Raw genomic sequence first — 15,190 nt, 5'->3', positions numbered from 1 at the left:
TGCAAGCACAGCCGGGCCTCTTCCTCCGACGACGAGGCCGAGAAGTCGTCGAAGCGCCACAAGAATCGTCACCACCATCGCCACCACCGACACCGTCATGGCAGCAAAAAGCGTGAAGGCAATATCAAGCCAGCCGTTGACGATATTGAAGCTCCTCTGGCGGCTGTTCTGTTATCTTTCCAATGTGAAAACTCGAGTCCTAACATTCAATCACGCTTTCGTTAAGTTATTTGGTAACAATTTTAATTTTTTTAATTTATACAAATGAGGCCAAAAAGAAAGATATTTGAATATAAGACACTCTACATTTTTGACAAAAAAAGGCACCCTAAATTCCAGAGAGGGAAAGAAAAATATGTTCGTTTGGCACAATAAGTGGATAATAATTTTTTTTTCCTTCATAAATAGGCCCATTCTATTATGAGATTAAAAAAAACCCCTTAGTAAGCCTATTTAAAGAGAAACCGAAAACTGAAAACTAGCCACTTGTCATTTTCTTATTGGTTCTTAAAATTTTTTAAAATACTAAAAACAAATTAGAAAATGGTTAGTTCTGGGTTTTTCTTTTTAAATATACTCTATATACAAATATGAGAGATTATTCAATAAATATTTTATGTTAAAGATTAGTTACATACTTCTAATCTTAGCCATTGGATTGCATTCATTAAATATGTTGGTAATCTCTTAGATACAATCTAATGACCGAGATTAGAAGTATGGAGAAATTTTTATATGTTCCGGGTACACCACGTGACTGGTGTATCATCCAATAAACATAGGACATGTTGAATTATTGTCTAACTTACTGCATTTATTTTTATAACATGTGGCGGACTGCATTGTCAATATTCCATATGTCTTTTATCTATTGGATGGTACACTAGTCACGTAATATATCTGAAACACCCAAAAATTACTTAAAAATATCTAACAAATTCTTATCTTAAATACTTACTGGAGCATCCGAATGCAAGTATATCATGCTGAAATGAGTTTTTTTATAAATATTGCAAGTATATCATGCTGAAATGAGTTTTTTTATAAATATTTAAAATAAAAAAAAACTTCGTTTGGCACATGAGCCACCGTGACATTGGACCCGAATAAGGATATCCATATGTCACGCTGTCAATCTCGAAGTATTTGATTTTCTTCGAAAAGTCATAAAACCAAAAACCATTCTCTCTCGCTCGCTCACTCACATAATTCAGACTCCCCTCGCAAAACCCAAAATCATAAAACGACAAAAAACCAACCCCTAACCCTAGATTTCCCTGATGGCCAGCGAAGCCCAAGACTCGCATCGCAAGCACCGCCGGGCCTCTTCCGACGACGACGAGGCCGAGAAGTCGTCGAAGCGCCACAAGCACCGTCACCACCATCGCCACCACCGTCACCGTCATGGCAGCAAAAAGCGCGAAGGCGATATCAAGCCGGCCGTTGACGATATTGAAGCTCCTCTGGCGGCTGTTCTGTTATCTTCTTCAGGTGCCAATAGTTCTAGGCCAGATGAAGACGTGGAGGAAGGCGAAATTCTTGAGGAGGAGGGTGTCGGTAGTCACGACGACGGCGTCTTGAAGACGACAGCCGGCTCTGATGCCGAGTCTGGTGAAATTGAGGCTCTTGGAGTTCGCGATCAGTCTGATAATCGAAATCTGGTGTGTTCTGAATGCCCCGTATTATCTTCTGGTTTTTCATTTGTTGGGCCTCTACTTGCTGTTTGGTCGCTAAAAAGAGTTTGGAATTTGGAAATTCGAATCTTTAATTGTTTCTGGCTAGTTTTCTTGAACTCTTTAATTGATTGGTTTTCAAACTTTTATAGTTTTTCCTTTTCGTTTCGTTTGTTTGAGATTCAAATCGTTGAAACTTTTGGAAATGTATTTAACTGTTGTTCAGTGGACAAAATATCTTTACCTTTCTATGCGCTTTGGACTGTGTGATGAAATTTGTTTGGTGAGAACTTGTTCAAGCTGAGTCAAAGCCATTGTTTCATACATATGTAAGAACCCGCTCTTGCACTAGCCGAACATGAATCAATTGCAAAAGAAGTTTCCCTAGGCGTTTCAATCAATGAAGGCTGATGGCTTACTTTTAATTTGTAAGAGTTGGTTACATTGCATATTAAGTAACTGTTATTTTTTTATTGTGTTGTGCCTGGATTAATGTTAAGTATTGCAATTTTTCACTTACTTGATTTTCCTTGGTGTGCTTGGCAGGGAATTTTTGTCGATAACATTGATAATAATTCAAAAACCATGAGAGAGCACTGTAGTGACGATGATACTCGAATTCATGTTGGTGGTAAGTCTCGGGATGAGACTGGGTTGCCTAGACATTCCAGTGTTGAGCCTCAAGATGATTTAGCTTCCAGATTAGGCATAGAGGATCATGCCAATGGCAATTCCCACGGGTTTCACAAAGAGGAGAAGAGGCGGCACAGGGAATCTGGGTTGCCTTCTAAAGAAAGTGATAAGCGAAAGCATTACTATGATGATGAAAAAGTGGATGATGATAGAAGCAAAGTAGCTAATCGAAAAAAGCCATCCTCTGGAAGTAGTGGAGACAAGCACAAGATCTTGGTACGTTCACCATCTCGTGATAGGTGCGGGGATGATTTATATGGTAGGAGCAGATCGAGATCATATGATCATGTGAGGGAGAGATCATGCTCCCGCAGTAGAGTAGAAGAGGAGGCCCTTTCTAAAAGGAGACGTTATCATGAACGAGACACTGCAGTATCTGCAGAGAAAAGTAAGGCTACGTTCGACTCTGGTGATGAAGGAATGGTTCGGAGGCATGATAGTGACGATTTGGCTAGGGATGATGAACGAGAACAGAGTATTAGTTATAGCAGATACTCTGTATCCGATCGTAGCAGAGAGAGAGAGAGGAGTAGGGAGAGGGAGGTGGATAGGATTCAGAGAAGGGAGAAAGAACAAGAAAGGAGCAGAAATAGGGATCGGAGAAGGGATGGAGAAAGAGAAAGGAGTAGTGACAGGGATTTGGTTAGGGACAGGAAAAGGGGAATTGGACGAGACGATAGCAGGGAAAGGAGAAGAGAAGAGCGACATAGGAGCAGAGACACGGAGAACAGGGACAGAAAAAGGGAGGAAGAAAACGATAGGAGCAGGGACCGGATCAAGGCTGATAGGGACAGAGATATGGAGAGGGATCGAGATAGGGACAGAGTTACAGACCGGAAATGGGAGAGGCGAGATGATAGAGACAGGGATAAGGGTCGAGATATGGAGAGGGAGAAATATGAAAATCTTGAAGACAGCTATGGAAATCGAGATAGGAATAAACATTCTGGTCGATCAAGGCATGATGAAAAAGAATACAACCAGGACAGAACAAGAAAAACTGATCCCGCAAAGGTTCAGAGTTCAAACAGTTATGCTGCAGAAGGGATTGAAGACAGACCAAAAAGGTATTTGCTTGGTTTAACAGTTGCTCCCTTCTCTCTTGTTTGTTTACCTTTTGATGCTTATATTCCAGTTCTTTTTTGTAGAGGTGAAGATGAACAAGAAGACAATGAAGAGAGGGCCACTTTTCAATTTGCTGAGCAGGAAGAGGAAGATCTGAACAGGATCAAGGAGGAGAGTCGAAGAAGAAGGCAAGCAATCTTAGAAAAATACAGAAATCAGCAGTCACAGCAAACAAATGAGTTACAAAAAACTGAGTCACAGTTACAACAACGAATTGAGCCTCAGCCTCTTTTGGAGGGTGTGGAGAAAGGTACTTCTAAATTTGTTTTTTAAGTCATCGATGTTTACCTAAGCTCTCCTTTCCTTTTAAGCGCATCTGCCCACCATTTGTTGCTATTTGTATGTTTTATAATACTGTTTATGCTATTCTGGGTACTTCAGGGTTACATCCTTACAGTATTATTTATTTATTATAATAATAATGTAAACAAATATGTTAACCAGACAAAGATCCTCAAGATCATGCGACCGAATCAGCTGGTGTTGCCAAATGTGGTGCAGAAACTGATGATGGCAGGAGTGATGAAGATGTGTCTCTTGCTGTATTTTCAATTTCACCTCAGCAGAATGGTGATGTTGCTTCTAGGATGACGTCTGGTGCCACTGGGCTTGGAGAGGGTACTCCAAAGGTAAGTGTAGTCTTTCCAAAATTCTGAGTACCCACAGTTTGAAATATCTTGTTTATTTGAGGAAAACTTAGATTTGTTTGTTGTTGAAACCGTAATTTTTGGTATTTTTATGTCCCAACTTGGCTTGAAGCGTTTAGGATTTGACTGAGATTTGTGAGTTTTTTAATTAATTAATTATTTTCAACTTATGCAGAGTGAAAGATCTGATGTCATTTTCTGTGATGATATCTTTGGTGAGACCCCAGTTGGAGTTAGAAAATTGGTAAGTTCATATGTAAGTTACCCATGCAGTGCACCTTTCATTCTTACAATTATGGTGTGCATATATGACATTTTAGATATTGATAAGAGTTCATGAAATAATGTTTATACATCCTGAGTAACTTGCATTTTGTTTGGCTGGTATTGTCTTGCATGGGCAACAATGGGAAATCATTGACCTTGGTTCATGTTACATGTCAGTTTACATATGTATCACTTTTCATTGTTTTTTGTCATTTTTGTTGTGCATTTGTGTACAAGAATTGCAGTTTGTTTAATGCCCGTCTTGCAGAAATTTTTGTCCTCTCAGCAGAGTTTCACATGGGCAGTATCTGCAGGATGCAACATATATGATTCTGTGGAGTGGTTTTTCCTGTTATTTATATTTTTATCATCATATACTCAGTAACATAAAAGTTTTGATAGTTTGTGTTTAGAACACTAAGAGTGATGATTAGTCATGTAGCTTGCAGCTAGACTTAGGTCTTGTGTTTCTTTTACCTCTGCAGGGCAAAGGAGATGGTGTTCGAATTGAAAGGAGTGGTCTTCATGACAACTGGGATGATGCAGAAGGGTACTACAGTAAGTATATGACCAATCTTTCACATTTTTGTTAGGCTTGTAATGGTCCCTTTCAAGTAACAGTTGCAGTTCCCTTCCTTCCCTTACTCTTCCTGCAGGGTTTAAAAAATCATGCATATAGCCCAGCTCATGTTCTCTCTTATTGGTGGAATTAATTTCTGCCAGATTTTCCCCTTTTTTTTCTCGGTTGTAATTATAATTTTCATACAAAATAAAATAATTCATTTTCTTAATTACCTAGCTTGATATTTCATCCAAATATGATATTTTATTTTTCTACTGTGTATTCATTTCCTTTTCTCATTTAGTATGATGTTGTTTTGAAGGCTACCGGTTTGGGGAACTACTTGATGCCCGATATGAAATTACTGCTGCTCACGGAAAGGGTGTCTTTTCAACCGTAGTTCGTGCAAAGAACCTTAAAGTTGGTAACGGTGAACCCGATGAAGTGGCAATTAAGATTATACGTAGCAATGACACTATGTAAGTGATTATGATACCAGTTACGTTGGTGCTGGTTTTGGTTATTATCTTGTATATCCATTATTTGGCCTTTTTCCTTGGACTTACTGCTGCTTTTATGTAGGTACAAGGCTGGTATGACGGAGTTGGCCATATTGAAGAAATTAGTAGGTCAAGATCCAGAAAATAAGCGCCACTGTGTTCGTTTTCTATCAAATTTCAAGTATCGAAATCATCTTTGTTTAGTTTTTGAATCTCTTCATATGAATCTCCGTGAGGTCTTAAAGAAGTTTGGGCGCAATATTGGTCTTAAGCTAACTGCTGTGAGAGCATATGCCAAGCAACTTTTTATTGCACTGAAGCATCTTAAAAACTGTGGTGTTCTTCATTGTGATATAAAGCCAGATAACATGCTGGTAGGTTGTTGCTATTCTTTCATGATTGGATTTATTCCGAGTCATTTATGTTACTCATAATATATCTATGTTCCAGGTAAATGAGGCTAAAAATGTGCTGAAGCTTTGTGATTTCGGTAATGCCATGTTTGCTGGAAAGAACGAAGTTACACCGTACTTAGTCAGCCGCTTTTACCGTGCCCCTGAAATAAGTAAATTTTCATATCTTTTTGTTGAGCTATCATTCAGTTTAAAAAATATATATCCTTCTTGGTTAGTATGTTCCACCTGAAATTTTGATCTGGTCTTTGATATGTCTTGGTTGCAGTTCTTGGCTTGTCTTATGATCATCCATTGGATATCTGGTCAGTTGGTTGCTGTTTGTACGAACTCTCTACCGGAAAAGTTCTTTTTCCCGGTGCTACAAACAATGATATGCTACGTCTTCACATGGAATTGAAAGGCCCATTCCCAAAGAAGATGCTTCGGAAGGCATGTATTTGGTTTGATATTCGTCAACAATTTTTTTTGGAAGTAAAAACATATCAGTGCAAAGCAAGGAACATAAATTCTTGTTATTGGTTCTTCTGTATGTTTTATATGCTAATATTACGTTACTGTTTTAATTGTTCTCCATCTAAAAACTTTTCTTTTTGTTAATGTCCTTTTTGTCTTTTGTTTTCTACTTACAGGGAGCATTTACCCATCAACATTTTGATCAGGATCTGAACTTCCATGCCACAGAAGATGATCCTGTTACAAAGAAGGTATGCATCTGTTCTCTGGCTTGTTTTTATGTATGTCCAGCGTGACATCTTGAGTTGTCAAGTATTAGAGTAATGTGGTTTCCTATCAAGTTTATGAGGTTTAAATTCTGCTTATGCAGACTATCAAACGGGTGATTCTCAATATAAAGCCAAAAGATATTGGATCGATTATTACAGGTTCTTCTGGTGAGGATCCAAAGATGTTAGCTGATTTTAAAGATCTTTTAGATAAAATGTTTGTGTTGGATCCAGACAAGAGGTTGACAGTATCACAAGCTTTGAGCCATCCATTCATCACTGGCAAGTGAACCCTGTTGCTGATTTTCTGACTCCAGAATTCCTGTTCCGCTAGATATTTGTACATTTTGACCTAATTCATACAGTTTCTAATCATTGGGCATTATCTCTCTTCTCTGTGATGGCCTGAGAGCTTTGACACAGTTTTGGCATGGTTGAAGTCAAAAGGGGTGATGTTTGGTCAGGAGTACTCATTACTGGCGGGTTCTTTCAGTGGAGTGTACTGTTTCTATTGTAAGACAACTAGCCAAAGGCGTCTTTTCCCCCTGTAATCATTCATGATTGGCCAATGTGAAAATTATTTACATCTATTATAATTTTCCATCATGATTATATGTGTACTTGGAACATGGTTTCTGCAATTCAATCTGTTGAACGACAGAGGATATATTTATCTTCATGGGTTGTTTACAAAACATACTTGAGCCTTTGCCAAAGTTTGGGGTTTTTTTTGCCTGTTTTACTTTGCTTCCTTACTATGTACTTTTTGTATATATTTTTTCTTTGTTGCTTGTATTGAAGTTCCATTGTTAAAAAAAATTTGTGGTATTTAGAACTTATGTTATGATTGGTTGAAGGTTTGTTTAACATCCTTCCCTTTCGTGTCCTTTTTGTCAGTTGTATCTTTATTGCCACTTTATTTTAATTACTTTGGTTCTGGAGATTCTAATTTAACTTTTCATTCAGGATATGTGCCATTGCTTTGAGGCAACACTCCAGTGCTTAGATGCTTAAAAGGAACCCAGGAGAAGGTACCTTGGTTTGTTTATTGGGAGAATATTGTGAGGGACTTGAAAGTAGATGTCACTGTTTTGCATGATTTGTCTTTATGTTGTTCCTACATAAAAGCTTCTTTGTAAACTTGGAAATTTATTCAAACTGAATCTAACAGTGTCACTGCCATAGATTTGATAACTTTTTATAAGTGTCTGTTTTTTTTTTTTGGGGTGTTTTCTATTTGGTTTGCTTGTGAGATTGTGAGAGTTGTTAATTTGTTTATTTACTATAGTATTAGTTATCCAGTTTCAGACCCAAAAAAAGAGAAAGTATTAGTTATCCGGAAAGTGTAGGTGCATGTACATGCATTCTGAAATATGCTGTGGTTTTTCTGGAACATGGGTCAATTGATGACTTGTACCTCGCCATGTTTGTTTTCTTAGGTGTCAACTTAAATCCATGTAATTGTATTCTGGCATACATGTTTTGTCGGTCTTTGTCTGTGCTTGAGGGTTTTCTATGTTACTTCTTTTTGTTTGTCTTACATTCAAAATATGCATATCCTAATGAGATTGCATTGCATATGATCCATGGTCATTCTGGAGGCTCTTGCACAGGAGGCATGTGGCTGCTGCCGGATCTAAAAGATATGAGTAAGTAATTTAATCTATGAATTTAGTTTCGTCCTTGTGGGCTGTGTATTTCATTAAGATCTATAGTTTTAATCTTGATTTTTATTTTTTAGGGTATGGCCCCCATGCTCCTGCACTACCTGTAAGTATATTCAAAGCATAAATTTGTCTATTTGGGTACTTTTTGTGTTTATTGTGTCTAGTGTAATTTTTCACTTCGTATTCTTTGACTGGCTATTTACTTCTTGATTTTTGCTAAATCCATAGATTGCATTCTAATTTGTGTAACAAAATTCTTTAGACTTGTGTCTGGTGCCTGTAATGCTGAGATATTCTGATATGATCTATCCATTGAGAGGTTGTATACCCTTATGGCAGTGGGTGCAACCTTTTTTGGCTGTGTCTGTTTCAATGAATAGGAATATAAAATACACAATGATTTAAAGTAAATAGGGGCCTAACATAAACATAATTTAATTTGTGTAAATAAACTAAAATATAGTTAAAGAAACTAATTTCCTTTTAAACTAATGTAGTTTGTGGATGTGTGCGTTACCTTATTTTATTTCATGAAATTGTTGTCCAGCACTTTCGAACAGCTGTCTTCAGGTTCCTTCGGTAGGCTATTTTTGTGTTGTATCTGTTGGCTTAAAAAATATCTGGATATGTTCTTTTGGAAAGTGTTACTTGTGCAGGTGTGTTTTTATTTTCTTGACTTCTCCAATACGTTGGTTTTCTTACCACCCAATCATCTGTCTCAACCTTCTTATCTTCAGTATGTGGGATTGTTTTTTTTGTTCATCTATAAAGAATAGCTGCTCTATTCAAATTAATTTCTCTTAGCTTATTTGGTATTCTTTTATCACAAAGGATATCATTGGCTTGTATTTCGTTTGTCTATTTGGTTATGATTCATCCTTTTATTTCTGCCATTTTTCATTACAAGAGACTAAGATGATGTGAACCTTGAAACCATAAGAAACTTGCATATGACCTACAGCCGTTCAAAAGAACTCAAGAAAATAACATAAAAAGACAAAATCCCAACTAATAGGCTGCTAGAGTTCTTGTACAGTACCCCAAAAATCCATAAAATTGTTATCTGCTATACAGTTGGGGGGCATGCTACTTGGTGTGTCATTTTGTCCCATGGAATATGTACATATGATATCTGTTAGGCAGGTGTTTCTGCACCCAACAACATTCAAGGATCCATAAAAGTTGATTCATTTAGCAATTGGCACATATGTTCCAGAGTGGAAAATGTTAGGGTAGGACGCCTGCAGGCTGTCCCCAAGGCAACTGATTGAAATTCAGTGGTGGGATCCCCAGGGGGTGGGGGGAACAGTATTTGGCTTGGATTGCGTTTATTTTGATTATATGAGGGGAAGAAACTTGGTAACTCTTGAGATCTGGAGAGCAGTGGCATGCTCACCCAATGGGTCTTTTGCCAAATTCATAGAAATGAGGCGTGTTTTAATCAATTGCAGGCTCTGTTTCTTTTTGGTGATGGGCTTATTAGATTTTAAAAAAAGCTACTGCTGTGTGCCCATTTCTGACCCAAATGTTGTGACTTGTTATATGCCTTGTCCATTGTTTTCAATTATTACTTTCAGTAGAAGCTTTTGGAGTCATTGATAAACCCGATTGTTATATCAGAAACGGGTGTTTAGCATATGGTGTAATGATTTGGATTGGTGTGGATGGTAATTTTTTTCTTGAAAATCATAGACATATGCTGGTTTAATAAATAACAGATGTATTCTTGTTCTTGTTCCATTTGTAACCTGAGATCAATTCTTTCCTTTGATTTTATCATTTGATATCTAGCCCTTGTACAATAATAACTATCCACAACCTGTATCTTGGATAAACGTTCATCTTCAGTATGCAATGTTAATTATACCACCACGAGTGTCTAAGTTCCACCGTCTTTACACGCTCTCGTCAGTCATTGTTACCTTAAACCAGTCTTAGAGGGTTCTGCCTTTTTTCTTTGCTTGATCAACGAGCAGACTTATGAAGAGACTTCTTGTGTAAAATAACAATTTTATATTAACGCGTATGATTCCGCAAGTCTAATTTAAAGTAACCAAGCAGGTTCACACGAAAGTTAATCGACTCTGCTGCAAGAAGGATATATATAGGGCTTGCGAGTATAATTTCAGTACTTATATTGCGTGATCTGTGCTGCAAAGACAACTGTATATAACCTTCACTATGCAGCCTAAGTGTTACTTTTTATTATGTTCAATCAAATCTAGTGTAATGATATGAATTGTGTTTAAACTTGTCGTGAGGGAATTGTAATTTTATACGCAGCTCTTGTCGCGTCGTGTTTCATATAACAAAAGAGAAGAAAATGGTAGAATAGAGCCGCCCGCCATTTTTAATAATATAATGATCCGATGGTAACATGCTACCAAAAGCCCTTTCCGCCAGTGGTGGTAAATTTTCGTTTCGTGGGCCACAGGCTTTGATAAGTTTACCCTTCTAGACTAGTTGGTAGGTTCCGTCTTCTGTGGTCAAATGGAGATTGACGAATTCAAATTAATAGGTTTCTTGCAATTTTTGGGTTCAGTCTTACAAAAGATCGCTAAGAAGCTTCCACTTCACATTCATTTCTCCTCACAAGTCACCAAGACCACACTCAAAAGTGCCCTCAGCAATCGCCATCCCTACTAACTTGTCGGGTATAGGCCTTGGAGGATAATCCTATATTATTTCTATTTTGTTGGTTGTGTTATTCATTTGGCCACTGCTAAGTAATGGGTCCACTGCTAATACGACGCCTAACCGAACCACCAAATTGGGAAGATTGAGGAACAAAGTTGATCCATCCTATATATATATTATATACCCTGCACATTTAGGAATTACAGCAGAATTAACATTCATTAGAAATTGTTTTCGTCTTTCACTTGCCCTAACTTCACCAAAATCCTCCTCAATAGGCAGAACCAGCACCAGTTTGTCCAGATCTGGGAAGCACCCTGCATTGTTGCCTAACCACTAGAGCAAAACAAGAAGCTGTTACTTACCATAAACAAACCCATTCCTTAGAAAGATTTCATTTCGTGGCGACCGTGATCCACGTGTCCGAAGTGCGTCTGACCAACTGGATGCTTTCTGGCTTTCTTCGCAGAAATTGTCCATCTAAGACTAATAAGCCGCGTTTTACTAAAACCACGTCTACATTTGCATCATCTCCATCTAGAGACTTAGCCCTTAAGCCAAAAAGTCTACAAAAACACATAAACAAAACACGTAAGCAGCGAAGAAGCTCCATGTACTCATAGAAAGTCGTACAGTCACCGAGTCATTCGTGCTTTCTCTCAATCGTCGTCATCTCGTAAAGGAGCAAACGATCCAGGGCTCGTTTGTTGGGTTGTGCCTGGAATTATACAGAAGAAAGAAGGCGATATGGGAAGAAAGCTCGATGCTTTGCTCGGAAGGACTTACAAGACCTCCAAGCTCAAACCACTTTTGAATCTTGCTCTGTCTCGCCTTGCTGTCCTCAAGAACCTGCGCCAGGTCAAGTTCTCCCAAGCCCGCTCTGATGTTCTTCAGCTCCTCCAACTTGGTCACCATGAACGAGCTCTTCTTCGGGTAGGATTTATATTTTCTTCTAACTTTGTGATCAAATCTTTTTTCTCGGTAATTTATTTTTCTCGTTGACTTTGCGACTGAGAGGCTCTGTTTTGGTGTTGGCAGGTGGAGCAGGTGATTAAGGAGCAGAATATGTTGGATGTGCTTGTCATGATAGAGCGTTACTGCAATCTCGTGATTGAAAGGGTTCACCTCATTGAACAAGAAAGGTTTGCTAGTGATCTCATTTAATTACTTTTTGTGGTGTTATATTCATGCATAGCTTTGCTAGGCTGATCAGATAAGCTTGTGGTTTGGTTTTATCTACAGAGTATGTCCTGATGAACTGAGGGAGGCAACGTCGAGTTTGCTTTATGCGGCTTCAAGATGTGGGGATTTCCCAGAGCTTCAAGAGATTCGTACGGTTCTCACCTCTCGTTTTGGCAAGGAATTTGCTGCTCGTGCCATTGAAGTGCGCAACAATTGTGGAGTCAACCTTACGGTATGTATTTCCTTTTTTGGGAAGTGAATATATGAATTTGTGAAATTGTTCAATGAGACAAAAGAAACACCAAATATGACATAAATGAGATCTTGTTCCTTTTTGCCATTAAAAGAAGAAAAGGGAAAAGTCTCTGACTACTTTTGCCACTTTTCCCTTATTAATAGTTGCATATTTTTGTGTGGATATTGGGTTTCTGTAGATGATGCAAAAACTGTCAACTAGGATGCCAGTTTTGGAGATCAGAGTGAAGGTGCTCAAAGAAATTGCTGCAGAGAACAGCATTGTTCTGCAGCTGGAGGAAACTACTTCTGTTTCCACTGAGGTATGCAACTCGAAAACAAAAAAAGGAATTACAAGAGGAATAGAATTGAACTGTCATTTGCTCTGAGACTTTGACAATTATGTATTCATGGCACGTGCTTTGTTCTGTGTGTGTGTGATCAATAACGCAGGAGAAGTTGGATGTGAACAAGAATCAAAACCAGGCTGCACCAAACCCACCGGCCAGTTCAAGTGGCACGGCATCAGCGGATAATTTGCAGGCTTTCTCTCAAGAGACAGAAAAAGATGATAGGTTCTCTGGTTCACTTAAGAACAGGAAATACAAGGATGTAGCTGATGCTGCTCAAGCAGCTTTCGAGTCTGCAGCTTATGCGGCAGCAGCTGCAAGAGCAGCAGTGGAACTGTCTAGGTCTGAATCTCACGATCCTGATGATCAAAATAGTCCCGGTAGTAAACGAGGAAGGTTATCTGACAGATATGAGTCCTTTAAAAGTGAATCTGAATCACAAAATGAGCAAAATCGAGGTGAAGAATTGAAGAGGTCAACTTCTTCTTCGAGTTTAGATTCAGATGGAGATGCCATAGTCCATGCCAGTCTTTCAGGGAAGGATATAGCGTTTGATGAGAGTGAGAGTGACAATGAACAAAGTGCCATGCCCTCATCTCATAAGCAAATTCCTTCAAGGTTTCAATCTGGGCTGAAGGTTGAGTCAGCACATGCTGCTGGAGGGTCTGGAAGGCAAAGCCCACCAAGATTGAACATAGAGAAGGCACCATTCTCTCTGAGGACAAGAGGGGTGCGTGGGTACTGAGAATCACCAGTCTTGTTTGTTGGTTTTGCTAATAAATTATGTCGTCTATAAATTTGATTGTTTCTCTATCTTCGATTTTTTTGTTTTTTGTTGTTGGTGGAAATGTAAACTTAAGTATGATAATTTTTGAAACATCGGTACTTTCAGTTCTAATTTGTTGATATTGTGAGGTCTCAAAATTTTAGTCTGGGAATTGAAGTGGGTTCTACTTGTACATGGGCATGAGTGCACAAATTTCCTCAACTTGAACTCCTCCGATTCAACACCCTTGAATTACAATTTGCAGCACAAACACAACCCCAAACAAATTCTTACAGGAAAAAAATTGAGAAGGCACCGTCTAACATTCACTTCTGATAGTGTTCGAAAAAACGGCCTAGGCGCTAGGCGGGAGGACACCGCTGCTCTTTCACCCTAATCGTTAGGGGTAGGCACCAGGAGTTACTTTTCTTTGTAGCTACTGCTGGGCTCATCTTATTTCAAATGCGGGCACGAGGAGATATGGAGGCAGAGAAAGAGGAGAGACACGAGGGAGGTAGAGAGATAGGAGGTGATGGAGGCGGAGAGATGAGAGATAAGTGAGGACCATTTTTAGGCTTCGATTCAGAGCTTGAGGAGGGTTATTATTAACAATCAGTGTTTAAACAGTGTTTTCCTCAAAATTCGCTCTCTAGTATTTCCTTCTACCGTTCATGCATGGATTATTTGATTCAAACCTAACGGAACCAACTTTTCAATCCATTTTTTCAAGCTCTGGTGGTGCCAAATTAAATGGAAACATCAGATAGGACTCTAATTTAGATTGCAGATCCTGGGTTAGAATATCATAGGGGAGAGAAAGAGTATAGCCGCGCGGCTATACTTATACTTGGTTATTCCAATTTGTTTAGAAGAAATAGTATAGCCGGCCGGCTATACCAGGGTTTCCCCAATTTTTTTTAAATGGTATCGCCATACGGCTTTACTCGGCTATTTTTTCAAAAAAGAAATAGTATAGCCGTTCGGCTATACGCGGTTTTTTAATTTTTTTAAAAAGAAATAGTATAGCCACTTGGCTGTACTCTGGTTTTTTCTAATTTTTTTTAAAAAGAAATAGTATAGTTGCGCAGTGATACTCGATTTTCGGATTTTTTTATATAAAAGAAATAGTATAGCCTAACGGCAATACTTTGAATATTCGTATATAAAAAAATACTTGATATTTACATTAATATATTTGAATACTCTTTAAATATATACAAATATTTAAAAATATATATTTAAAGTGTATAGCCTCCAGGCTATACTCTTTAAATATATACGAATATATTTAAAAAAGAGTATAGCCGTGCGGCTATACACTTTTAATATATTTGAATATTTAAATAGTATAGCCGCGTGCTGTACGATTTAAATATATACGAATATTTAAAATATATTTAAAGAGTATAGCCTTGTGGCTATACACTTTTAATATATTTGAATATTTTAATAGTATAGCCGACCGGCCTTACTGGTTCCTTTAAAAAAAATAATAATTCTTTTTATAAATAATGTAGCCGTACGGCTATACGCTTTACCTAGATATAGTAATATTTTTTTTAAAATTATTTTTCCGGGATTTTTGTTTATCGATAAGAGTAGTTTAGAGTATCCCAACCTATGCTAGAGTCTAAGAAATACCAAGACAATTTTCATACAAACCTATTTCATGAAATGAAATTAGTAGAACAACACCACCATGAATCACATTATAATAAGCCAATAAACTTAATAACAAATCAAGAATAC

General features: G+C 38.0%; 2 protein-coding genes across 5 annotated transcripts; both read left to right on the top strand.

Moving 5' to 3' along the window:
• The first annotated feature begins 1,156 nt into the window (after positions 1 to 1,156).
• Positions 1,157 to 10,010, top strand: LOC117622652 (serine/threonine-protein kinase prp4-like). Of its 4 annotated transcripts, XR_004585016.1 has the most exons (15): positions 1,157 to 1,661; positions 2,220 to 3,433; positions 3,515 to 3,741; positions 3,936 to 4,120; positions 4,314 to 4,382; positions 4,891 to 4,963; positions 5,290 to 5,446; positions 5,550 to 5,841; positions 5,918 to 6,032; positions 6,149 to 6,312; positions 6,513 to 6,587; positions 6,707 to 7,118; positions 7,572 to 7,636; positions 8,207 to 8,254; positions 8,347 to 10,010. XR_004585016.1 is itself a non-coding variant. In XM_034353405.1 (12 exons), exons 1-12 carry the CDS (start codon positions 1,281 to 1,283, stop codon positions 6,893 to 6,895), a joined length of 3,141 nt encoding a protein of 1,046 aa, XP_034209296.1. In that variant the 5' UTR covers positions 1,157 to 1,280; the 3' UTR covers positions 6,896 to 7,302. The 4 variants fall into 4 exon arrangements, 2 of the variants coding, with proteins under 2 accessions (XP_034209296.1, XP_034209309.1); XR_004585013.1 differs by having other exon boundaries at positions 7,572 to 8,254; XM_034353405.1 differs by lacking the exons at positions 7,572 to 7,636; positions 8,207 to 8,254; positions 8,347 to 10,010 and having other exon boundaries at positions 6,707 to 7,302.
• A 1,111-nt stretch (positions 10,011 to 11,121) lies between these two features.
• LOC117622443 (suppressor protein SRP40) lies at positions 11,122 to 13,634 on the top strand. The gene is made up of 5 exons (XM_034353147.1): positions 11,122 to 11,842; positions 11,948 to 12,051; positions 12,152 to 12,323; positions 12,526 to 12,648; positions 12,779 to 13,634. Exons 1-5 carry the CDS (start codon positions 11,657 to 11,659, stop codon positions 13,418 to 13,420), a joined length of 1,227 nt encoding a protein of 408 aa, XP_034209038.1. The 5' UTR covers positions 11,122 to 11,656; the 3' UTR covers positions 13,421 to 13,634.
• The last annotated feature ends 1,556 nt before the right edge of the window (positions 13,635 to 15,190 follow it).

Source organism: Prunus dulcis, chromosome 1 (genome assembly GCF_902201215.1).
Source record: "Prunus dulcis chromosome 1, ALMONDv2, whole genome shotgun sequence".
Lineage (NCBI taxonomy): Eukaryota > Viridiplantae > Streptophyta > Magnoliopsida > Rosales > Rosaceae > Prunus > Prunus dulcis.
The sequence above is the reverse complement of the archived record's forward strand: the minus strand, read 5'-3'. Positions and strand labels throughout refer to the sequence as shown.